Source organism: Plecotus auritus (genome assembly GCF_963455305.1).
Source record: "Plecotus auritus genome assembly, chromosome: 6".
In the NCBI taxonomy this organism is placed as follows: Eukaryota; Metazoa; Chordata; class Mammalia; order Chiroptera; family Vespertilionidae; genus Plecotus; species Plecotus auritus.
In genome coordinates, this window is record NC_137773.1 from 104,430,200 (window position 1) to 104,455,130 (window position 24,931).

General features: G+C 38.2%; 1 protein-coding gene across 2 annotated transcripts in view; it reads left to right on the plus strand.

Moving 5' to 3' along the window:
- The window catches only part of PPP2R2A (protein phosphatase 2 regulatory subunit Balpha), a 104,211-nt gene extending 79,528 nt beyond the window's left edge, over positions 1 to 24,683 (plus strand). Inside the window, exons 4-10 of one of the 2 annotated variants that reach the window (XM_080676499.1) lie at positions 21 to 186; positions 9,471 to 9,583; positions 10,728 to 10,905; positions 12,073 to 12,237; positions 13,506 to 13,675; positions 16,035 to 16,126; positions 21,862 to 24,683. In XM_080676499.1, the coding sequence (XP_080532625.1) occupies positions 21 to 186; positions 9,471 to 9,583; positions 10,728 to 10,905; positions 12,073 to 12,237; positions 13,506 to 13,675; positions 16,035 to 16,126; positions 21,862 to 22,141 (1,164 nt within the window). In that variant the 3' untranslated portion in view covers positions 22,142 to 24,683. The remainder of the gene's footprint in view (positions 1 to 20; positions 187 to 9,470; positions 9,584 to 10,727; positions 10,906 to 12,072; positions 12,238 to 13,505; positions 13,676 to 16,034; positions 16,127 to 21,861) is intronic. The other variant, XM_080676500.1, reaches the window with a different exon arrangement.
- Positions 24,684 to 24,931: the final 248 nt, after the last annotated feature.

The following is a 24,931-nucleotide window of genomic DNA, read 5'->3' on the forward strand; positions in this document are numbered from 1 at the left end:
TATTTTTGTTTCCATTTTAGAACAAAATCCAGTCTCATAGCAGAGGAGAATATAATGTTTACAGCACCTTTCAGAGCCATGAACCAGAGTTTGACTACTTGAAAAGTTTAGAAATAGAAGAAAAGATCAACAAAATTAGGTGGTTACCCCAGAAAAATGCTGCTCAGTTTTTGTTGTCTACCAATGGTAAGTGTAAATTTTATTTCATGTGCTTTGTATGTACACATACTCTGTAGGATACGTTTCCCTTTTCAAAGAGGGGTAGTTGTTAAGAGATATTTACAAATAGACATTTGGAAATATTTCTTCCCCACATAGAATATAAACTCTTTTTTTATGTCTTTCCTTTTTTATTTGCATTTAGTTTTTAAATTCTATTAAAGGGATTTTCAGGTGTCAAGTTTCTTTTTGCACGCCCACACATTTTGTAGTGAAAAGAATGGACTGATTCTCTTTATGCCACTTCATGGCTTAGTCTTGGGCAGGTTACTAACGCCGAGTCAAATTTCTCACCTGCAAAGTGGAGATAGTAATATCTATATTATCGTACTGTTATGAATAGTAAATGTGGTAACTCCTAATGTACATAATACATGCTCAGTAAATGTTAATTTCCTTTCTTCCCTTCCTCCTTTTTAAGTGTGCTCAAACTCTCCAAAGAGTATTTCAAACTGTAAATTCAAAATGCTCTGTCAAAGGATTGTCTCCATTCAAGGATACTCTCTAGGAGGGCACTCTTCGTACTCGATCTAGACCAGGAAGGACACAAACTGGAATTGACACACTGCCTTCTTCCCCACAATCCTCATGGCTAGAAGAATTTGTTTTCTTACTCTCAGGAAAAGTTTTTAAGTCAGGGTTAGAATTGTGTGGTGACTCTACCACAATTTAAACTCCTTTATGACAAGTTAAGAATTGGGTCGTTTTGTTGTTGTTCTAATTTATTTATTTATTTTTTTTTCATATACGTTGTTGTGACTTGGTTTAGCTTTTGGGATCAGGGGTCTGAAGAGACATTGAAGTGACTGAGAGATACTTCCAGATTCAGGGTAGCCATAGTCTGTAAAAATTTAGATTACAACTTATTTGAGGCTGGCACAAGGGTTGGGGAAAACCTCATATTTTCTCATATCTTAACTATTGAATAAAAGCAGATTTTTAGCACCTAGACCTTATCATTCTTTGCCATTCACAGACTGTATACTCAAGTGATTTCTGGGGTGACACAGTGGAAAATACTGAGTTCCCCCTTCATCTAGTTTAGGTCTCATCACCCTCTATATCTAGTTCTTTAAAATGCATTTGCCACTCTCTGACACTATAGATGTGTGCTTCCTATAACCCAATTTTTTTTAAATCATCAAGGTGTTCCCTAAGCAGCCCTTAACATTCATACCCTCTACCCCTCTCTTTTTACATAAACTGCATTCCTCTCTCTGATTATTAAAAGAAAAATAAATAGAAATAATGATTTAAAGCTTATAACCTATAGCATCATAGATTGAGGTACTGTGTATACTTGTGTCATATATTGGTTTCTAATTTGGTTCAGTTTTAATTTATGTGGTAAACTAAGTTATTTCAAATAGCATTTCAGATACTGCTTTTTTCTTTGACATCAAATAATGCATAATTTTACCATTATATAGTTTCTACTTTTGGAAGTAAATGTTCCAGGGAAGTGTGTGTGTGTGTGTGTGTGTGTGTGTGTGTGTGTGTGTGTGATTTTGTTTTTAAATATATTTTTATTGATTTCAGAGAAGGAGAGAGAGAGAACCTCCTGGTTCATAGGTCGATGGTCAGCCACTGAGCAACACTGACTGGGCTAGAATATTTATTCTTAATAATTTGCCAGTTCACTTCTTAGTGGCTATATAGTTTGTTTTTATTTTTAAAGGGGAATTTTTAATATATAGGCTGAGATAGAATAGTGTAATGAAGACCTACATACCCCCCCCACCCAGCTTCAGTAATTCTTAGTTCATAGCTAATTCTGTTTTTCAGATCTTTCTTCCCCTTTCAGTATTATTTGAAAGCAGATTCCATTTTGATTTATTTATGGATTAAATCTTAAATAGCTTTCAATTCCCAGCTTAGGTTCATGTGTCTTCCTTGCAGGCTTTCTTGTACTCCTGTGGCTTGAAATAACAAGGCAGTGTATAACCAGATGAGCCTTTCTAGATACTAAACTCTACAAAGGCTCAATACAAGGAGAGACACTGGGAATTCCAGTGGTTAGGTCGGGGTATGTGACTCTATGTAGTACTTTTCTGTAGACAAATCAGAGTGTCTCCCAAATAGGTTTACTATGTAAATTTGAAAAATCATTGATTAATACTCGGTGTACCGGTTAATAATGTGGATTTTTTTCAATAGATGGAGTTACACATATGTTGATATATATGCGATTTGATATGTATGCTCTTGTTGTATTGACAACAAGCTTCAAAACTTCATATGTCAAATTTGCTGAAGGTGTTAACATCATAGATATTTTTACACTTAAAAATGTTGAATTTTGTGCCAAAAAAAGCATTTGCGGGAAGTTATAATTCATTATTTTGAAGGAAAGTGCTGCTGAATACTTCGGGAAGCTTATGGTGAACATGCTCCATCTCAAGATACTTGTGAACACTGGTTTAAACGCTTTAAAAGTAGTGATTTCAGTGTGAAAGACAACGTCCAGGTCAACCGAAAAAGTTTAAAGACCAACAATTACAAGCATTATTGGATGAAGATGTGTGTCAAACTCAAAAACAACTTGCAGAAAGATTAAACATTGCTAAGCAAACAATTTCCGATCATTTACAAGCAATGGGAAAGATTTTAAAGGAAGGAAAATGAGTGCCACATCAACTGAACGAAAGACAAATGAAAAACTGAAAAGTCATCAGTAAAATGTTGCTTCAACGGCACAAAAGAAAGTCTTTTTTGTATCGAATTGTGACTGGCGATGAAAAGTGGATTTATTTTGAGAATCCCAAATGTACAAAATCATGGGTTGATCCAGGTCAATCATCAATATCGACTGCAAGGCCAAATCGCTACAGGAAGAAGACAGTGCTCTGCGTTTGGTGTGATCAGGAAGGTGTGGTGTATTATGAGCTTCTAAAACCAGGTGAAACCATTAATACTGATCATTACCGAGAACAAATAATCAATTTGAACCATGCTTTGATTGTGAAATGACCAGTATGTTCCAGAAGACAGGGCAAAGTAATTTTGCTTCATGATGACGCACCATCACACACTTCAAAACCAGTTAAAGACACGTTAAAAGATGTTGCCTGGGAAGTATTAACCCACCCACCTTATTCACCAGACCTTGCTCCTTCAGATTACCACTTGTTCTGATCCATGGCACATGCACTTTCTGAGCAGCACTTCAAAACATACAAAGAAGTGGAAAATTGGGTCTCTGAATGGTTTGCCTCAAAACAAGAAAAGTTCTATTGGGATGGTATCCACAAATTACCTGAAAGATGGGGAAATGTGTAGCTAGCGATGGACATTACTTTGAATAAAGCACTTTTGATGTTTCTCTTGAAATTATCGTGTTTTCTTTGATTACAAAATCCGCTATTATTAACCGGTACACCTAGTGAAGTTATTTTAAAGGGCACTACACAATGAATCATAGGTTTTTATCTATTTGTTGTAAGTGGTGGTGTTAATGAATACTAAATAAAATACAGGTATTTTAGAGCTGCCTTTATTTTTTATTTTTGTATGCTATAAAAGTAGAGTCCCACTGGAAGGATAGAACAGGAATCGGAATTTTACAAATTGCTGTGTCTGGGAATGGTGGCATAAAAAGAAGGATGGGAGGAGTAGGACTTGAGCTATATCTGGAAAGTGTTATTCTTTAAAAAGAAAGAAAGCAATTAAGGGTAAATGTCAATATCTATTAAATATGAGTAATATCTTCACAATATTTTGTTTAGTTTTCTCCGTGAAATATAGAATAATAATACCTCCTTCCACCAATGTGCAATAAAAAAAGGGTCTTGATACTCATAAAAACTAGAGGCCCAATGCACGAAATTCGTACAAGAGTAGGCCTTTCTTCCCCTGGTGCCAGCACCGGCTTCCCATCTGGCACCCAGGACCTGGGCTTCCCTCGCAGCCCCAGCTTCTTCTGGAAGGACATCCGGTCTAATTAGCATATTATGCTTTTATTATTATAGACTAGAGGCCCAATGCACAAAATCGTGCAAGAGCAGGCCTTCCTTTCCCCAGCTGCCGGGACCCGGGCTTCCCTCAAAGCCCCGGCTTTATCCGGAAGGTTGCCCAGAAGGATGTCTGGTCTAATTAGCATATTATGCTTTATTATTATAGATTAGGAATTCCTGTGGGAGAATGATAGAAAATATGACCCAACATTTCCACTTTGATTCACCACAATTAATCTTACTTTCATTCTTGCATTGACTTCCCATGATCATCATAAACTGGTTTTTCCCAGATCATTTTTACTTAACTTTATAGTCATCTCTTATAACTTTAATTCACTTGATGTTTCCTCAAGTTATTTTATTCCCTTTCTTTTACCTTATTTCCCCTTTCTTGGAATTCTCCTCGATTCCTCCACATTACAAAAAGGTCCAATTGTAATCTGTTGACCATGGATGGATGGGTCTTGAATATAAGAGTGATAGTTCACTCATAAATAAGTTGCCTTTTAACAGCTTGTTAATAAAGATTTTTTTATCTTATTTAAAACTGCATTCCCACAAGAGGAAGCTTAGTAGCCTGGTTTTACCTGTCCCAGCCCTCTGTTTATGGCCAGAGATACACATGGACCTTTGGACATCTTGAATACTTCTTTAGTTCTTAGGGTTCACAATTTAGGGAATCACCATAGAGCAGTAGCTCTTAAATTTTTGTAAGTAACAGATATCTTTGAGAATCTTACAATCCCTTCACAGAAAAGTTGTGTATAAAATAACATAATCTTGCATGCACTTTTATGGAGTTGATCAGTATCTCCATCTATAGGCCAAGGACTCCAGATTAAGTCACTTCCAAAGAACATATAAATGAAAAAATATTTTTAATTTTAAATCATACTTGTTAAAACATTATTTTATATCCAGCCTGCCTTATCCCCAAGCACTGCACTGAAATTGTGTAGTACTTCTGTATCCTGTCCTGTGTTTATGCTACTTAAAAAAATGTTTTACCCTCTTATGTCACAAATTTTATCACTTTAAAATTTTTGAAGTTTAATTTGTTTTTCAAAAGATATTTACCTTATTTTTCATAATTTTTAGTATTTTCTTCTGATAGCATATTGGGAACCACAAATGAATTTCATCTCATTTGAAAGTTTGATAAGTATATTGTAGTTTCTTTATCTGGATCTCTAAGGTAGATGAATTTGAACAGGCCATAAGACAGTCATGGCAGGCATCCTCAACATTTTTTAAAAATATATTTTTATTGATTTCAGAGATGAAGAAGAGGGGTAGAGATAGACACATTAATGATGAGAGAGAATCATTGGTCAGCTGCCCCCTGCATGCCTCACACTGGGGATTGAGCCCACAACCCAGGCATGTGTCTTGACCAGGAATTGAACCATGACCTCCTGGTTCAGAAGTCAATGCTCAACCACTGAGCCACATCAGTTGGGCCATCCTCATTATCTTTAGATGATAATTTCTCCCAAAATATAGAATTTAGGCTTGACTGTATTACATATTTGGAAATGAAGTATTCTAAAGTATATAATGATGTATCTAAATTATATAAATTAAATAGCACATAGAAAACACACATAACTGAATTGCAAATAACTAGAAACATGATTACATAGGGTTTAGATGAAACTTTAGATTACAAATTAGAGTTAGCTGGGTGGGTTTTTTTGTTTGTTTTTTTTGTGTTGTTTTTTTCCTGTTTAGACTTCATCTTTGCAGAGGACATCCACAGGAGCAGCTGGCATGCTTTTCTCCACCAGGCAGAGAGAGGTGGCCAAGCTAGAGGCATCCCTGCTACCTCTCTGTATGACAGAGTTTTATAAAGTGTCTTTATACACTATTTTTTAAAATTATATTATGCTCATTTGCTTATGAAAGACCATTAAGAATGTGATAGTCTTATATGAATGCAATTTTAGAATAACAGAATATTAAACAAATATGCATGCATCCATAGTGATATGAAGAAATGATTGTTTGAACAAATACGTGGTAGAGAAGGAAAGCTTCTTATAGGAGAACTAGAGGCCTGGCACATGAAATTCATGCATGGTTACGGTCCCTAGGCCTGGCCTGGGTTCAGGGCCATCTTCCCTGGCTACCTACAGCCAGCCCCACCCCCCGTTGCTACCCACCCCCGGTTCCCCATTCGCCATCAGGTGATCAGAGCCTGCCGGCCAGGGGGAAGAACTGAGAGGTTGGCTGTTCCCACCCCTGCCATGAGTTGCCCTCTGTGTGTGGGGCAACTGGTGGGGCGAGGGCCTTGGCCTGGCGCCACCCGCATCCCCCGCCACCCATCCCCGGTTCTCAGTTTGCCATCGGGCGATTGGAGCCTGCCAGCCAGGGAAAGAAACCAAGAGGTGGTCAGTGTGCCTCACAGTGACTGGTTGAGTGGTCGTTCCAGGTTCTGGTCATTCCGCCGTTAGGGTCAATTTGCATATTACCCTTTTATTATATAGGACTAGAGGCCTGGTGCACGAAATTTGTGCACGGGGGGCGGGTCCGTCAGCCCAACCTGCACCCTTTCCAACCTGGGAGCCCTCGGGGGGTGTCCAAGCAGGATTGGGCCTAAACTGGGACCTCTCGCAATCCGGAACCTCTGGCTTCTAACCGCTTACCTGCCTGCCTGCCCTAACCACTCTGCCTGTTGGCCTGATCCCCCTAACTGCCCTGCCCTGCCTGCCTGATCCCCCTAACTATCCTCCCTTGCCGGCCTGGTCACCCCTAACTGCCCTCCCCTGCTGGCCTGGTCACCCCTATTAACTTTTTTTTTAATATTATCCCCTTCACACACAATTGTATTTGACTTCCTTATTGGCTTCTCCCTGTCACACAGTTTTTCTCTCTCCTTTATGTAACACTTTTTCCTACTGACTCATCATGTATAAACTTTTCTTTCCTCCTTATTTCCTACTTCTGTTCCATTATCCTTCTTCCCATTTTTCTTCTACCCTCCCTCCCTCCCCACATTCCTTCTTTCTTCTGTCTTTACCCCTGCCCTCCCTCCCCTTTTCCTTCCTTCCCATCTTAATTTTTTTCTTCCCTTCCTCCCTCGGACCTGCTTTGCTCCCTCCCCCATTTCTTCCTTCTTCCCATTCTCCTTTTAAACTCTACCAGCTCCCTTTTAAAACTTTTCTTCCCTCCCTCTTTCTCTCTCATCCACATTCTTCTCTACTTACTTCCACTGTTTTAATATCTATTACTTGCCTAATTATTCACTATCATTTTTCTTTTCTGACTCCTACTTTTAAAATCTGTCCCCAGTACACAACTATACTTGATTTTCATTAAAGCTCCTACAGTTCACTCACACATCCTCTTCTTTAACTCTTCTCTCTACTGACTCCTTTATAAAGTTCTTCCCTCCCTCCTTTCCTTCTTAAAGCTTCCATTGGGGGAGGGAGGCGTTAATCCCCAGCCCAGGGCTCAGCCCTGGCCAGGTATTTGCTACCCCCCCCCCCCTTCCCCAGCATCCCCGCCACTATCCTGCTCCCATTCCCTGCCCGGGATGCCTGGCCCAGTGAGGGTGGCCGAGGCCCGCATGGCCCGGGCGCTGCTGCCGCGAAGCAGGAGCGCCTCCACCCAGAAGGCCTGGGATCATTCTCCATTCTGTCCCAGACCCATGGGCACCTCCCAGCCAACGGCCACCACTGCCCTCCTCCCACGTCTGCACCCCATCCCTCGCCAGGCGCACCTGCTCTGCCCCCCGCGGTTGCCACCCCCTTCCGCATGCAGTTTTCTTCCCCTCCTATTGTATCCTATCCTACCCCAGGCCTTGCAGCTGCCTGAGCAGAGGGCGGGAATGCAGCCTGGTGATCCGGTCGTGACCCGTGACACTGTAATGAACAAATTTGCATATTCCTCTATTACTAGATTAGATAGGATTAGAAATAGTATGTGGATGGCTACTTCTTCCTACAGGAAATGTAACTTAATTCTCCCTTTAAGTGTGGACTGGACTTAGTGACTCACTTCCAAAAAATAGAGTATGGGAAGGTGAAAAATTGTAACTGCAGTGGAGAAACTTGGCATATACTGCCTTAACCAAGTGATTAAAGCAGAAAAGTCCTATTGATACTATGTATGCCTTCACTTTACTCTGGTGCTCTTCCTAAAAACCCATGATTCCATTCTGATCATAAGAAAACAGCTAACCTACCCTTTTGAGGGACATCCTACAAAATATCTCACCACTGCTCAGAACTGTATGAAAAATAAAGTCTGAGGAATTGTTAAAGTTAGAGAGACTGAGACTTGATAACTAAAGTGTTGTTTGGATCCTGGGTGGGGTCCTGAAACAGAAGGGAAGTTAGTAGAAAACCTGGTGTAATCTGAGTGAAGTCTGGAGTTCGGTTAGTAGGAATGTACCAGTACAATGTTAATTTTTTAGTTTTAACGAATGTACCAGGTTGCCTAAGATGTTAACAGAAGAAACTGGGTAAATAGTGTATGGAAACATGTGCTGTCTTTGTAACTTCTCTGGAAATCAACTTAATTCCAGAATAAAAGATTATTTTATATATCCTTGATACATAAGAATTTTGTCTTGAAGAACTTGAATCAGTCAAATTTGCCTACTTATGAATTGCTAATACAATGGGAAAATATAGATTTAAACAGGCAGCCAGGCCTGTAAAGGAATTTGTGGGATCTGCTAGTAGTAGTTAGGCTATCTTAACCATTTTTGTTTGTTCTCTGTTGAAAATTAAGTATTGAGCATATAAAGATATATGTTTTTATGTATGTATAGACATATATGTATTTATATACCCATGTAATCTTTTCCCCTCTGGCTTTATTTAGTTTTAAACAGTAAGGACCTGGCTATGACTTGATTCTAATAGCAAATGGAATTTTATGAATTTGATTAACATAAAAGTGCAATATCTATACTGTTTTTCCCAGGTAATAAGAAATTTGTTTTTTTGTTGTGTCAGATAAGGGATTTTATTCTTGGGATATTTTCTTTCCTTTTTTTTTTAATCCTTACCTGAGGTTATGCTTTTATTGATTTGAGAGAGAAAGGAAGGGAGAGAGAGACAGACAGAGATCTCAATTGGTTGCCTCCTGTATATGCTAACTTGGGATTGAATCCACAGCCTTTTGGTGTACAGGGTGACGCTCCAACCAACTGAGCCACACCTTGCCAGGGAATTCTTGGGATCTTTTAGATGAAATATGAAATGGCATGTTTAAATATACCTTAAAAGTGTTTTTCTCCTATAAGTATTACTCCTTTTTTGAGGACTTTATTCATTGTCTCCTCAGATAAAACTATAAAACTATGGAAAATCAGTGAAAGGGACAAAAGACCAGAAGGGTATAACTTGAAAGAGGAAGATGGAAGGTATAGAGATCCTACTACAGTCACTACACTACGAGTAAGTACATAAGAAAAAATTATTCTAATTCTGACAAATAGTGCTTTTGTATGTATGTGGGTGGGTTTTAAATATTTTTATTGATTTTTAAAGAGAGGGGTAGAGAGAAAGAGAAACATCAGAGTGAGAGGGGACCATTGATCGAGGGGATCGAGCCTGCAACCCGGGCATGTGCCCTTTTGGTGCACGGGACAACACCCAACCAACTGAGCCAAACTGGCATTTTGTATTCATATTACATATTCTAGATCCTGAGCAGAACTTAAATAGGAATAATTACAACTTCCCCCGTCCCAACAATTCTGTAACTAGATAAGACACTAAAAACTCTCATTTCAAACATAGAGGTTGCACTGTGGCCAAGGGCAGAACCAGGATTCTACACAAGACTGTTATGTTCTGTGCCACATTCTCCATCGCTCTTGTGGTTTGAATATCAACTATTACAAACTTAAGTTTCAAGATTACTTTTCTTTGGAGATGAAAAAAGTAGAAATGGACCAAATCTTGTTGCAGCCAAAAAAAAAAAAAAATACCAAGAATTAGACACACTGGGCTAATTTCTTTTTTAACCACTTTAATTTAAACCATAAACATTTTATTAGCTTTGCAAGTCTTTTTGTTAATCTTCACCCGAGGATATTTTTCCACTGATTTTTTTAGGGAGAATAGAAGAGAGAGGGAAAGACAGAGAGAAACATCGATGTGAGAGAAACACACATCGATTGGTTGCCTCCTGCACGAGCCCCAGCCAGGGCCTGGGCCGGGGAGCCTGCAACCAAGGTATGTGCCCTTGACTGGAATCGAACCCAGGACCCTTTGGTCTGCAGGCTGACGCTCTATCCACTGAGCCAAACCAGCTGGGCTGCAAGTCTTTTAAGCAAAGATTGGAACTAGGAAGAATGGCAAATCCTAGTAGTATTGCTACCTGTAAAAGAAGATAAATTATTCAGATTGTTAATTTTTCTTCCCATTTCAATACTTTAAAAGATCAATATCAGTTACTTTTTAAAACTAAATTTGTGTAATGTTGTACTATTTTATAGTTCCTCAAAAACTGTAGAAATGAAGTGTTTACAATATCTTAGGTGATATTGTAAACAATGAACATTTGTAATGACTTTTTCATGTATCTTATTGACAGGTGCCAGTCTTTAGGCCCATGGATCTAATGGTTGAGGCCAGTCCACGAAGAATATTTGCCAATGCTCATACATATCACATCAACTCAATTTCCATTAATAGTGATTATGAAACATATTTATCTGCAGATGATTTGAGGATTAATCTTTGGCATCTGGAAATTACAGATAGGAGTTTTAGTATCCGTTTGGTTTCTCTCTTTTTGGGGGTGGGGGAGGTATAAAATCAATATAAATGTTTCTCCAAATCCCACTTTCATTGTTTATATTATCCTGAAAATTTTCTGTGCACATACAAGTATGTGATATATAAACATATATACCTGGCATATACATATACTATAGGTATATATATAGAGAGAGAAAGAGATGTATACAGATATACTCGTTTTTAAGTATGTTGTAAAAATAAAACGTTAGCTATACGGAATTATACATTTGAAATGGGTGAATTGTATGTATGTGAATTAAATTTCCATAAAGCTGTTTTTTTGTTTTGTTTTTTAAGGTAAAATGTTAGCAGCTTTTACTACTACTTATATATTTCCAAGTACATATCATTTGAAAAAATTAACACTTTAATTATAATTCATAATCTGTTAATAGTGTATAAAAGAGCCAGTGTTCCTATACCTTTACCAGTCTAGCTAGTAAAAGTCCTCTTTTGTTGTTTTGATTAGCATTTTTTTCATCATGAGTAAATGAACATTTTTTCATATTTGTATTTTTTTCTAATTTTTTTCATTAGATTTGCATGTTTTGTTGTTAATATATTTTTATTTATTTCAGAGAGGAAGGGAGAGGGAGAGAGAGATTAGAAACATCAATGATGAGAGAGAATCATTGATCAGCTGCCTCCTGCACACCCCACACTGGGATCGAGCCCAAAACCCAGGCATGTACCCTAACCAGGAATTGAACCTTGACCTCCTGGTTCATAGGTCACTGAACCATCTTCGGGCTGTTTTTAAAGCACTTTTTTATGTTAAGTAAATCAGCTCCATCCTTTGTGGTGCAAATAGTTTTCCCTTTTTTGCTCCCCTTGAAGAGTTTTGTTATGTTGTGTTTGGAATGTACACTAAATTTCTTAATATTTAGGAAGATAAACTTATATCAGTCTATTCTTCATGGCTTCTGGGATTTGTATCATAGTCAGAAAAACAGGCCTCTGCATTTTAAAATGATTTAAGATTTGCCCATGTTTTCTTCTAAGAATTTTTTTGTAGGCTTTATTAAAGGGATCAAATAAGGTCTGGAATGTAATTCAGAATATTTGTGCTTTGAAAAATGTAAAATTATATTTGCCCTTTTTCCTAAGTGGAAATTCCTTAATAAAATGCTATCCAGATATTGTGGATATCAAGCCTGCCAACATGGAAGAGCTAACAGAGGTGATTACAGCAGCAGAGTTCCATCCAAATAGCTGTAACACGTTTGTATACAGCAGCAGTAAAGGCACTATTCGGTTATGTGACATGAGGGCATCTGCCCTCTGTGATAGGCATTCTAAACGTAAGTTATTTACATCTTTTTTTTTAAATGATAACATTTTCTGTTTATCTAAAATCTTTAGCCTCAGACATGGTAATCATATATACATAGGTTTACAAGTCTTAGTTAAACCTTTATGCCCAGGGCTGCCTGTACCCTTTGGAAAACTGCTGATTCTACATGAGGCATCATAGGTTATTCTACTAGAAAAACATAGAAGGCTTTATCAGAGCATGTCTGTTGATATCCCAGTGGAGATACATGCCTAAATGACCGAACAACCGGTGGACCAGTTGCTATGATGCGCACTGATCAACAGGGGGTAGACGTTCAACGCAGGAGCTGCCCCCTGGTGGTCAGTGTGATCCCACAGCCGATCTCCTGTGGCCCCTCCCCCTAGCGGACCCCCATCTCTCCCCCCCCCCCCCCCCCCCCCGCAGTCCCTTTGTATGGCCGGCCGGCCAGGCCAAGGGACCCCACTGGTGCACAAATTCGTGCACTGGGCATCTAGTGTGTGTATTTATTAAATTGATTTCAGAGAGGGAGAGAGAGATAGAAACATCAATGGTGAGAGAGAATCATTCATCAGCCGCCTCCTGCATTCCCCTCCCCACTGGGGATCAAACCCAGGACCCTTCAGTCCGCCGACTGAACCTCTGTTCACTGAGCCAAACCAGCCAGGGCCCAGTGAATATATTTGTAATGAACTGTTACTGTTTGAGAACTTGGGGTGATGTTCTCCAACCCTATATTTAGATAGAGCAATTCCTTTTCTTCCTCCCCCACCCCCCCTTTCTTCCTATTTTGAGCTTCCTATTTCTTCTAAGAAGAGGTTTCCTTTGCTTTAAAAAAAAAAAAAAAAAAAGTTTAAAAAGCACTGGGCTTTAAATAATGAGTTGCAGTAATTTTACCTGGCCAGTAAAAAATAAAATGCTGGTATGAATGTGAATGGTGAGGAGGGTGTGTTTTTGTGCTGACATCACAGGCAAAGCCAGTGAGGTATATGCAGAACCTACAAACCTGGGGCAGTGAAGTCAGAAGTCCTGTGTAAGTCTGGTTCTGCTAAATTAGTTGTGGGCTCTGGGAGTATAAATCTCTCACATCTTTAATTGTAGTGTTTATCTCCTAAGAAACTTTCAGGGAGATTATCTTATAGCCAGAGAGTTGTCAGTTTTTTATTAGGCTGCATTTTTAGCTGCCTCTTAGGAAATTTGTGAATTGTTTCAACAAATGCTTTGTGTAAGCCAGAAGATTATACAAATTGCCCTTTTTTGTGTGCTTGTTTTTAGTGTTTGAAGAACCTGAAGATCCCAGTAATAGGTCTTTCTTTTCTGAAATCATCTCCTCTATTTCTGATGTAAAATTCAGCCATAGTGGTCGATATATGATGACTAGAGACTACTTGTCAGTCAAAATTTGGGACTTAAATATGGAAAACAGGCCTGTGGAAACATATCAGGTATTTGCAGTTTTTTTCTTTCAATGATCATACACCCTATTTACTTTGAAGTTTTTATAGAGAAGGATTTTTTATTTTGTGTTAATCCTAACACAGTGCTTGTTCACAGTGAGGCTTTTGATCCACAAGTATACTTTTCCTTATGTTAAATTTATATATGCTTTTATAGGCATTATAGTAGTTTTACAGTTAAAGTGTGATTATGTTACTGGTTTGGTTCAATATTGATAATGGTTTTCCCAGCTTTTGTCTATATTTAAAGTGAGGAGGGAAGAGCACTCTATTAAGGTCTTGGGGGTGGGAGGGAGGATTGGGAAGAGTGGTCATTCTGTCCCAGTTGAAGTATCTGCAAGAATAGCTTATCTAGAGCTTAGCTTTGGCATGCCAGGTAAAAGGGACTGACATTCTACCTTTGGGCTAATAACTATTGTCGCAGGTGTCCTCAAACTACGGCCCGCGGGCCACCGAGGACATTTATCCGGCCAGCCGGGTGCCGCTGCCTGTCCTGCTTAGCAGCCAACTTGTCCCGGGCCCGCAGTGCGCATAGGAATTTGTTCATAGTTTTTTTTTTAAACTGTAGTCTGGCCCTCCAACGGTCTGAGGGACAGTGAACTGGCCCCCTGTTTAAAAAGTTTGAGGACCCCTGTTAGACTAAAGGAAAAGGCCGTGAAAGCCCAGCAGACAGCTTTAGGAGTTGTCTATCTCTTGTGGGGTGTGAGTATGGATTCACTTCCTGTCAGCCAGCCACTAGCATTGATCCCTAGCCTGCTGCTCTTCTAGAAAAGAGAATGAAGACGTGTAGGGCCGGGAACAGGGTGGGCATCAGATGCCTATGTTAGGTCCTACGTCGCTAGAGTGTAGAAAACACTTAACGCTGCTTTAGGAATGCAGACTTGATAAATTTGCCTTACGTTGTATATTACCAGTAAAATTGGAATGCTATTTCTCAAAGTTTTTAATCCTGTTTGACAAACCTAAACCACTTAATAGTCTCCTTCATGGTATTCGAAATTTCCAAATACATGTTACGTTTGAAGCAAAAGCAGAGGGATACAATATTGCCACGGATTCAAATTACATCTGTATAACTGCCAAAATTCTTGTCTCCTAGTGATCCTCACTATTACTACCCCAATCCCTTTGAGAATAATTGATTTGAACCTTAACTTCATACTCATAAATTGTTTTTGAGAAACCCTGTATGTGCATTCTAAAACTTTGCTGAATTGTTACGATTTACCTAATTTTACCTGAATGTCAGTTTTCCTGCCTATGCTGAGTTAGATTAGTGATTGAGAATAGTGTCACATCATACTCAAACGTAGCATATGCAGATCGAGCTGTTGTTGAGTGGTAAATTTGGCATCTTGCTGAGCTGTGTGTTATTGAAGGGTAATTGTGATTTTGTTCATTTTTCACTTTTAATCCTGACCCTACATGAATTGCAGTTCCTCCAGGTTAACAAATTTTACTCAATGATGTGGCCTGAATCATTTCACTGTACTTAAAGTTAAGATGACTTTGTGTTATTTCATAAATAATAGAGAATTCTAATATTTAGAAGGTACCTACTCCTTTCTGTCATCACTAGTGTTTAAGGTTCTTTTTTTCCTTCTGATCCCAAGAATTACTTGAAATTTTCCTTTGTAATTTAACAATGTTGATTAAAGGTATAATTTATTAGGACACATTTTAAATACTAGATCCATTTATTTAGAATTATATTTTTTTAAAAAGGTATATTTTCATTAGCTCTTGATATCACATAAGTAATGTGAAGTGGAACCAAATTTTTCAATGATGCATACGTGCAATATCCATATAATTTATCACCAAACTGAGGGATGATCATGCTGTGCATAGCATACACACTTAATTATAATGTAGGCTTTAGTTATTTATGCCCAGAAAATTATATTTTAAAAGGAAGTAAAGCACAGTATTGAGTGTTGTTAAATCAGCAATTAATAGACTGAAAGACAAGTGTTAGCATATTAAAATATTGCTGTAATATTCTTTAATCTCTTATTTGTGCCATTTTCACATGTTTTCTGGCCTAAATATTTTAGTTGAGCTTACAGAGTGCATCTGCCATGCCCAGAGGGTAGTTTCTCTATTGTTCAAAAGAAAATGTTTGTTCATTGAAGGGGACTCATATGTTTGTAAATGGATTAAATAAACACTTTTATTGTTACTAAGGGGATCAAATTTTAATAAGATTGACAGGTATGTGTATATGTCTACATATGCCTTATTTTTTAAAAAAAAATAATACTGACTTATTAAATCAGTTTTCTAAATTTAATCAGTAAATCTTGAGGTGTAAACTAAGAATATATATATTTATGTTTTTCCCCAGGTGCATGAATACCTCAGAAGTAAACTTTGTTCTCTGTATGAAAATGACTGCATATTTGACAAATTTGAATGTTGTTGGAATGGTTCTGATAGGTAATTGATTTTAATTTGAATTTATTCAAATGTGATTTTATTTTATTTTTTTAAAATAATCCACTGTATGAATATAGTTTTGTTTATTCATTCATCAGTTGAAGGACATTTGGGTCATTTTCAACTTTTGGCTATTTGCGTGCAAGTTTTGTTTAACTATTTTTTTAATACTTTGGGAAATGTTCCAAATGCCTTTTCTTTTTTTTTTTTAATATATATTTTTATTGATTTCAGAGAGGGAGAGAGAGAAACATCAATGATGAGAATCATTAATTGGCTGCCTCCTCCATGCCCCCCAATGAGGATTGAGCCAGCAACCCTGGCATGTGCCCTGACCAGGAGGAACCCATGACCTTCTGATTCATGGGTCGGCACTCAACCACTGAGCCATGTCGGCTGGGCCAAATGTAATTTGATAAGAGCAGCAGTTTTCAGCCTTTTTCATCTCCTGGCACACGTAAACTAATTACCAAAATTCTGTGGCACACCAAAATATATATATATTTTTTGCCAATCTGATAAAAAAAATACTTTACTTATTCACACCAGCCGGCTGCTGTTGTGTTGGCTGCTGTCATTTTTTTATTTGATAGTCTAAGGGAAAAGAGGTCAGTGACCCTGACTATTTATTCAGGTATTGTATATTTTAAAAATTCTTGTGGCACCATAGGTTGACAATTGCTATATTAGAGGAAAGAAATGTGCTATTTCATCACTCCTCCTAGTATGGTTGCCATGTTTACTAAAAATATGGTGAACTTTTTTTAGATTGACATAAATTACAAATCCTAACTTGATTTCCCCTTTCCCCCAGAGTTTCCTTGAAATAAATTTAGTAATTTTATAGCAGTATTGGCAGATAAAAATTAAACATTGTGTATGACTAGTAAGTGTAAAAGTACACACAATTCTAGATATTGTAAATTATTTAAATATCTTAAAATTTTTCCCTTTTATGAGCCAGATCAGTCATAAGTTTGACATGCCAACAGTTAAAATGTTGAAATTTCAGTTTGGTTTGTTACTCTATTAAACTATTTAGAAATACTTAGGGCCTTGGCCAGTTAGCTCAGTTGGTTAGAGCATTGTCCCAATATGCCAGGGTTGCAGGTTTGATCCCAGTCAAGGCATGTACAAGAATCAACCAATGAATGTATAAACAAGTATAACGACAAATATGTTTTTCTCTTGCTCTTTCCCTCCCTCTCTCTGTCCTCCCCCTTCCTCTCACGCTCTTAAAAAAAAAAATCAGTAGAAATATTTAGATAGTAGTTATTTCGTGTGGAATGTTACACACTAGTGTCTCCAGATAATACATTTATACCTCATAGAAGCGATAATCTTATCTCATAAAAAGTGAATATGCTAATTGACCATCACACCCTCACAAAGCTGGAAGCACCCACAGCCAATAAGAAGGGAATATCCTAATTGAGTGTCACACCCTCAAAGATGGCGGTGCCCAGTCCCCTCAGCCCCGCCGGGGCGGCAGGCACGCAGCACAGCTGGGCCCGCCCCAAGGCGGGTCCAGCCACTCCACACGCCTGCCTCCGGAGTCCCCCAGTCCCCTCAGCCCCCCAGCCACCCAGGGCCAGCCCTAGGCGCAGGCAAGGCTCAGGTAACCAGGCCCGGCTGAGGCTTGTGCTGCCAGCAGTGGCGGCAGCAGAGGTGTGATGGGGGCATCGCCTTCCCCTGATTGCCAGGTCGCTTCCCGCCCCTGAGGGCTTCCAGACTGTGAGAGGGGACAGGCTGGGCTGAGGGACCCCCCCTCCAGTGCATGAATTTTCATGTACCATGCCTCTAGTTGCTATATATTATTTTAACCATATTACCATGAGTAATTAGGTTTTTTATAATCCACAAATTTGCCATAGTATTTCTTTTCACTATGTTGTCAAAATGTACTATTATTTCCAAAGATAAACAAGATAAACCTTTCCATTTTATTTGTCAATATTTGTTTACCATTTATTATGTTCCAATAGAACAGAAAATAGTAAAACATCATTTTGAAATTATTTAAATTCGCCTTCAAGGTGATTTGAAGTTCTTTATTGAACAATAGTTTTATCATGGAAGCTTGATATGATTCAGGTTTCATGGTGTTATGTGTTACAGAAGAGAATAGAACTGGGATCATTTATCTTTTGTCTGATTTTTAAAATTACTTTATCTGATTATAACATGAGGCCCACTATTTAGACTGGCCACTGTAAAGCTAGAGTAGGAATAAGCAAGCTTTACAGAATGCCACTACTAAACCTAAGGTATCAAATTGGAAAAAGGAAAGGGAGGAAGATAAGAAGAAAGTAGCAAATTTGAAGAGAAGATATTGCTATACAGGGTTGGTTCACTGCCACAGCTAGTACTTCCTCACATTGTTTACACATGTTGTTAAACAGTTAGGTTTCACTGTCAGAAGTTATTTCCCTTAACACTTAAAAAAATTTTTTGAGCCCTAGCTGGTTTGGCTCAGTGGATATAGCGTCAGCCTGCGGACTGAAGGGTCCCAGGTTTGATTCCAATCGAGGGCACATGCCAGGGTTGCGGGCTCGATCCCCAGTAGAGGGTGTGCAGGAGTCAGCCAATCATTGATTCTCTCATCGTTGTTTCCATCTCTCTCTCTCCCTCTCCCTTCCTCTCTGAAATCAATAAAAATATATTTTTAAAGAAATTTTTTTGAGATTATCTCAAACTTAGAGAAAATTTACAAGAATAACACAACTCTTATTTAGCCTCTACTCAAGTTCCTCCTGTTGTTGTTGCTGTGTCATTCTTTATGTATATTTATACATAAACACAAACACACTTGTTACTTTGTGTGTATGTGTGTGCATGTGTGTGGACCAGTTGGGCATAAACTCCAAACATGATGCCCCGTTGCCCCTAACTTTGAGTATTTCCTAAAAGGCACTCTCCTTCATAATGACAGGGCAGCAGAAAAATTATCATTGATACACTACTTCTATCTACTCCACAGATTCCAATAAAATTTATCCAGTTCTCAATCATGTCCTCTCTAGCCAAAAAAAAAAAGGGGGGGGGGGGGTTCAGTAGCAAATCCAAAAGCATATATGACATTTGCTTGTCCTATCTCATTAGTCTCCTTTAATTTGGAATAATTCTTTATTCTTTCCTCATCTTTCATGACCTTGGCATTTTCAAAAACACAGGCCAGTTATTATACAGAAAGGTTCCTTTAAATATATATATATATATATATATATATATATATATATATATATATATATATATACACACATACATATATATATACACACACACATATATACATATATATATATTATATATATTTTATTTCAGAGAGGAAGAGAGAGGGGGAGAGAGAGATAGGAACATCGATGATGAGAGAAATAATTGATTGGCTACCTCCTTCATGCCCCCTACTAGGGATTGAGCCTGCAACCCCAGCATGTGCCCTTGACCAGAATCAAACCCAGGACTCTTTATTCCGCAGGCTGATGCTCTATCCACTGAGCCAAACCAGCTAGAGCCATGAGAAATTAGGCTTTTTAATTAGTGTTTCCTCGTGAATAAATTCACATAACATGGGGATGCCAGTTTAATTACATTCATTGTTTGAAAGAAATACAGTTTTATTACCTTCAGGTACATGCATCAACATGAGTGCGATTAAAATGTTATCAGTTGTTCTTTGGGGAGATTGACTTTACTAAATAGATGTCAGTCTTTTGCATTCAAAATATGACCTGTTTGGTGTATAATCCTATATAATAAAAGGGTAATATGCAAATTGATCCTAACGGTGGAACGACCAGTCGCTATGACACGCACTGACCACCAGGGGGCAGACACTCAACGCAGGAGCTGCCCCCTGGTGGTCAGTGTGCTTCCACAGTGGGGGCGCCACTCAGCCAGAAGCTGGCTCATGGCTGGCCAGTGCAGCGGCGGTAGCAGGAGCCTGTCCCAACTCCGCGGCAGTGCTAAGAATGTCCGACTAACAGCTTAGGTGGGGAGCAGGCCTAAGCCATTAGTTGGACATCCCCCAAGGGCTCCCAGGCTGCCAGAGGGATGTCTGACTGCCAGTTTAGGCCCAATCCCCCGGGGAGAGGGCCTAAGCCAGCCAGTGGACATTCCCCGAGGGGTCCCGGACTGCGAGAGGGCGCAGGCCGGGCAGGGACCCCCCTGAGTGCACAAATTTTTGTGTACCAGGCCTCTAATATTTGTGATAAGAGTTGTTTTCAAGCATTACTTTAAGCAGTTTCTTGGTATCCTATAATCTTATTTACAATTATAATTTAAACTAGAGGCCCAGTGCATGAAAATTCATGCACTGGAGGTGGGGTTCCTGAGTTCGGCCTGCCCCTTCTCACAGTCCGGGAGCCCTCAGGGGTGGGAGGCGACGTCCCATCACACCTCTGCTGCTGCCATGGGTGGCTGGGCAGCCTCCATCCAAGGCTTGCCAGCACCTTGAGCCAGCCCTGGGCGGCTGGGAGGGTGAGGGCACTGGAAGACTCCAGAGGCAGGTGCCCTGGCGGGGCTGAGGGGACTGGGCGCTGCCATATTTGAGGGAGTGGCAGTCAATTAGCATATTCCCTCATTGGCTGTGGGCACTGCCATCTTTTTTTTTTTTAATATATTTTTATTGATTTTAGAGAAGGGAGAGGGATAGAGAGAGAGAAACATAAATGATGAGAGAGAATCATTGATTGGCTGCCTCCTGCACGCCCCCCACTGGAGATCGAGCCCGCAACCCAGGCATGTGCCCTTGGCCAGAATCAAACCTGGGACCCTTCAGTCCGCAGGCCAACGCTCTATCCACTGAGCCAAACTGGCTAGGGCAGGCGCCACCATCTTTGAGGGCGAGGCAATCAATTAGCATATTCTCTCCTTATTGGCTGTGGGTGCTGCCATCTTTGTGATGGCATGAGGGTTAAATTAGCATATTCCCTCTTTATTAGATAGGATTATATAGGAAGGATGTGGTAATAATAATAGCACCAGACCCTTTGCAAATTAATGGTTTCAAATGTGAAGTTTTGCTTACTGGAATACTTGATAAATGTTGAGCAGTGATGGATGGCAAGTAGAATTGACAGAACATGTCTTGGGCAGGGTAAGAATTTGGCACCCTTTAAACTGATATTTAAAATATTTGTCCAAAAATTTGCTTAAAATGTATTCAGTGTAACAAGTTAATTTTTTTTCTGTTAATAAAAATTGTATATGCTACTTTCTGAATATTCTCAGAAGCAGGTTTCCTATAAGCATCATAAGATGTGATTATCCAAACTAATGTCTTGGGAACAAATTAAATAGTTTACAATTTAAATCATAAAGAAAGCATTGGTTTCTAATGAACAATTGTATACCATGCATTTTTCTTTTTGGTTTTAGATTAGAACCTGTGAGTCCCCCCGTTGGTATTTCTAGAAGTTGGCCGGTCAGGTTGATCACATAGTTGACAGTTGCAAAAATACTCAACAAAGATAATACTACTAAGAAGCTTTACTTAGGATGTTTCCAACTTTAGTGATAGTTTTGGTATTCATGAGGAGTAATTAATTTTTAAAAAATTAACTAGCACTATGTTTCTGGGTTTGTGTCAGCGGCCTTCACCCTAAAATTAAAATCTGCTTAAAGTAGCTAGCTGTTTCTGATAGAGCACCAGGCTAGGTTTCATCACTGAATCATTTTACTCAAAACAAACTCTTATGCACTTATTTGACTGAATGTTCTGTCTACTTTTACAGTGTTGTCATGACTGGATCTTACAATAATTTCTTCAGAATGTTTGACAGGAACACAAAGCGAGACATAACCCTCGAAGCATCACGAGAAAACAATAAACCTCGCACGGTTCTGAAGCCACGCAAAGTCTGTGCAAGTGGCAAGAGAAAGAAGGATGAAATAAGTGTTGACAGTCTAGACTTCAACAAGAAAATACTTCACACAGCCTGGCACCCCAAGGAAAATATCATTGCTGTAGCGACTACAAACAATCTGTATATATTTCAAGACAAAGTGAATTAGGGTTGGCATTCCTAGCAGAAGAGCCCACTTCCTGCTTAGTTGAGATAGTTGAATCTAGCATTTGTACCTAAAAAAGAGAGGTCCATTGTGGCGCCCCCTTCCAGTGTTTGACAATGTGCCATTCAACAATTTTTATAGCTACATGGAGAAAGCTCTGTGGGTTCATCACTGTGGTGTTCTCCATGTCTGCTAGCCATTTAGGTAAGGATAGGGCACTTTTAATTTAAATGACTTCTTGCACCATCTTGCCTAATGGACTAGATTGGACTGTGTCAACATTGATTTACTCCACTTTTTATGCCTTCCATTGTGATGACGTCAAACACAGTGAAAGCCTCAGTCATGCTTATGGGATTTAATTGTGTATCCTCATTACTGTATCATTTGTGGGGTACACCCCGCCACCCTTTTTTAAATTAAATACAGCTCATTCTTACTGTGGCTTGTAGCATTCCTCCTCTTCTGGCCTCCTGGACTCTTCCCTTCATGTCTCTTACCCTTGCCCCTCCACCCAGTCTTGGTGGTGGTATATTAAAAAAAGAAAGAACGAAAGCACACAAAATGAGTCAGTTTGGGGTCAGTGGTAAAGGGGGGTATATATTGCGAACAAATGTTTTAATAACAGTTGGCTGTAATCACTCCTTGCCGTGTCTGGCACTGAAAATAAGGGAAAAAAAACTACTACTGAATAAAAGTGACAAAGAATGGTGAATCTGGTTTTCTTTTTCTTTTTAATCTACCTCTTTAAGCCAGTATTTTGTGTCATAACTTTTGGGCGAAATGAAATGAGTTTTCATTGTTGTTTTAGTATTTTTGTTAATTATTTTTTTAACAAGTGTTCTTTTACAAGGAGTCAGCGAGGTATTGGTTCTGTATGAACATGTTTTGGATATATATTGGTATTACTAAGGATTTCACAGCCTATAAATGCTATTAGAGTTTTTTTTTTTTTTCCTGTGGTTTTAAGGGTATTGGATCTGTTGTACCTACACTGATCTGTTAATGAAACTGTACATAGGAACCAAATTTGTAGCTTCATTTTAAAAGACTTTTTACAGTACCTAATTTCATTTTTGCCTTACTAAATACTAAGACAAAGACTTAACAAGTAAAAACCTTTTTTGACATTCAATCATAAAACAACACAAAACTGTCCTCAAGTGATTATCATAGATAAAATTGACATTGCACTAAATATTTTTTTTGTATCTTACTGATATCAAATCTGAATGAAATGTACTTTGTCTCAGATGTTTTTTTCTCTATTTTTGGTTTTCCAAAGCTATTAATATTAAAGACAAACTTTAAAGTTACAGTGTTCGAAAAGTGCTTAATGGACTCCAACAGCTGCCTCAAAAGTTTAGTAATCTGTATATGACTACATTTCCCTAAGTGGTGATACCTTATCCAAAGATGAAGAGTACCCCTATTTTATATAGGTAGAATGTACCTTTGTCAATCTTGCAGAAGCTTTAATGGAGAACAAATGGACTTTATTTTTAAAAGATAAATTGAGTAGGCATTTATATTATTAAAGAATAGTAGTATGCTTTGCTTGAGCAGTAATATAACCTTGAATTTTAGAGGACTCAGTGCTTCTATATATGTCCACTACCTATTGTTCTATTCTCATCAATGAAAAATGATTAAGCAATTTGACCATAACTCCCTCTACACTTATATAAATATTATGTCTTGTAAGTTAACATTTTTAGCACACAGGAGGAATTTTATGTAATAAAATTACTGTATCTTTTGGACTTAACATTTGAATTTGTGTTTAAGTACATTGATTACATGTCTGATCATTCTTAAAATAATGGCACTTTTACTAATTTATTTGGGGATCTTGGGTGCATTCGTAATTTGTGTTGCTGGTTTTTCACACTTGGAAGTGGGCTATTCTCCTGCCACCAGTATCAAACACTGATACTCTGTTTCTGAGCATGCAATTTTCCAGATCTTTTTGGAAGATTGTTTCCCTAAAGTTTGGGTGTAGATCTTAAGATAAAACGTCAAACAGCTCTTGGAATTTTTTAAATTTAGCAGTAGCTATAATGATTCTCATTCATGACACTAAAGGTTAGTTTTTTTATATTTAAGGAAACATTGCTAAAATTAAAATGCCTCTATAAAGGAATGCTATATTATAAATTATTGTAACAATATTCTTAACTATCAATTTTTAATTTCTTTGGTGTAGCAAACTATAAGCCCAGCCACTCATGGTCATGGTTCATCTTTTTATTAATAAAAATTATATACTTAGAATAAACTTTAGTCTTGTCAACTTGCTTGTATTCTATTCTCTTGATACCTACAAACATACATATTCTACTTTTGTCGTAACCTTTTTTAAAAAGTATATGAAAAAGAACTCATTCTGTTAATCTCCTTTGATCTTTTATTTAGTGGCTGGGCATTAGTTACTTTATAAGTCTGTATCTATATCAATACATTTTTATATAACTACTGGATATTAATCTTTTTTTGTGACACTATTAGTCTTGGAATAAAAGAAATACACTTTTCCTTTCAAATTAAGTGAGGATTTTTCTGTTTACAGTTATTTCTAAAGAAAACTAGAAATAAAAAGTAATGTTTTTCATAGGAAATTATATGCGAAAGCTAAAACTGATAAAAGTAATTTTAGTGAAATATTTTTAGGAAACACTTCAGCGTGCTTTATTCTACCATATAAATTCAAGTGGAGATAGTAATGTGCACTTTAGAAAGAACAAAATCAAGTTTTCCCTTTCCCCCAAAGAAAAGATGCATGTTAGGTAATCC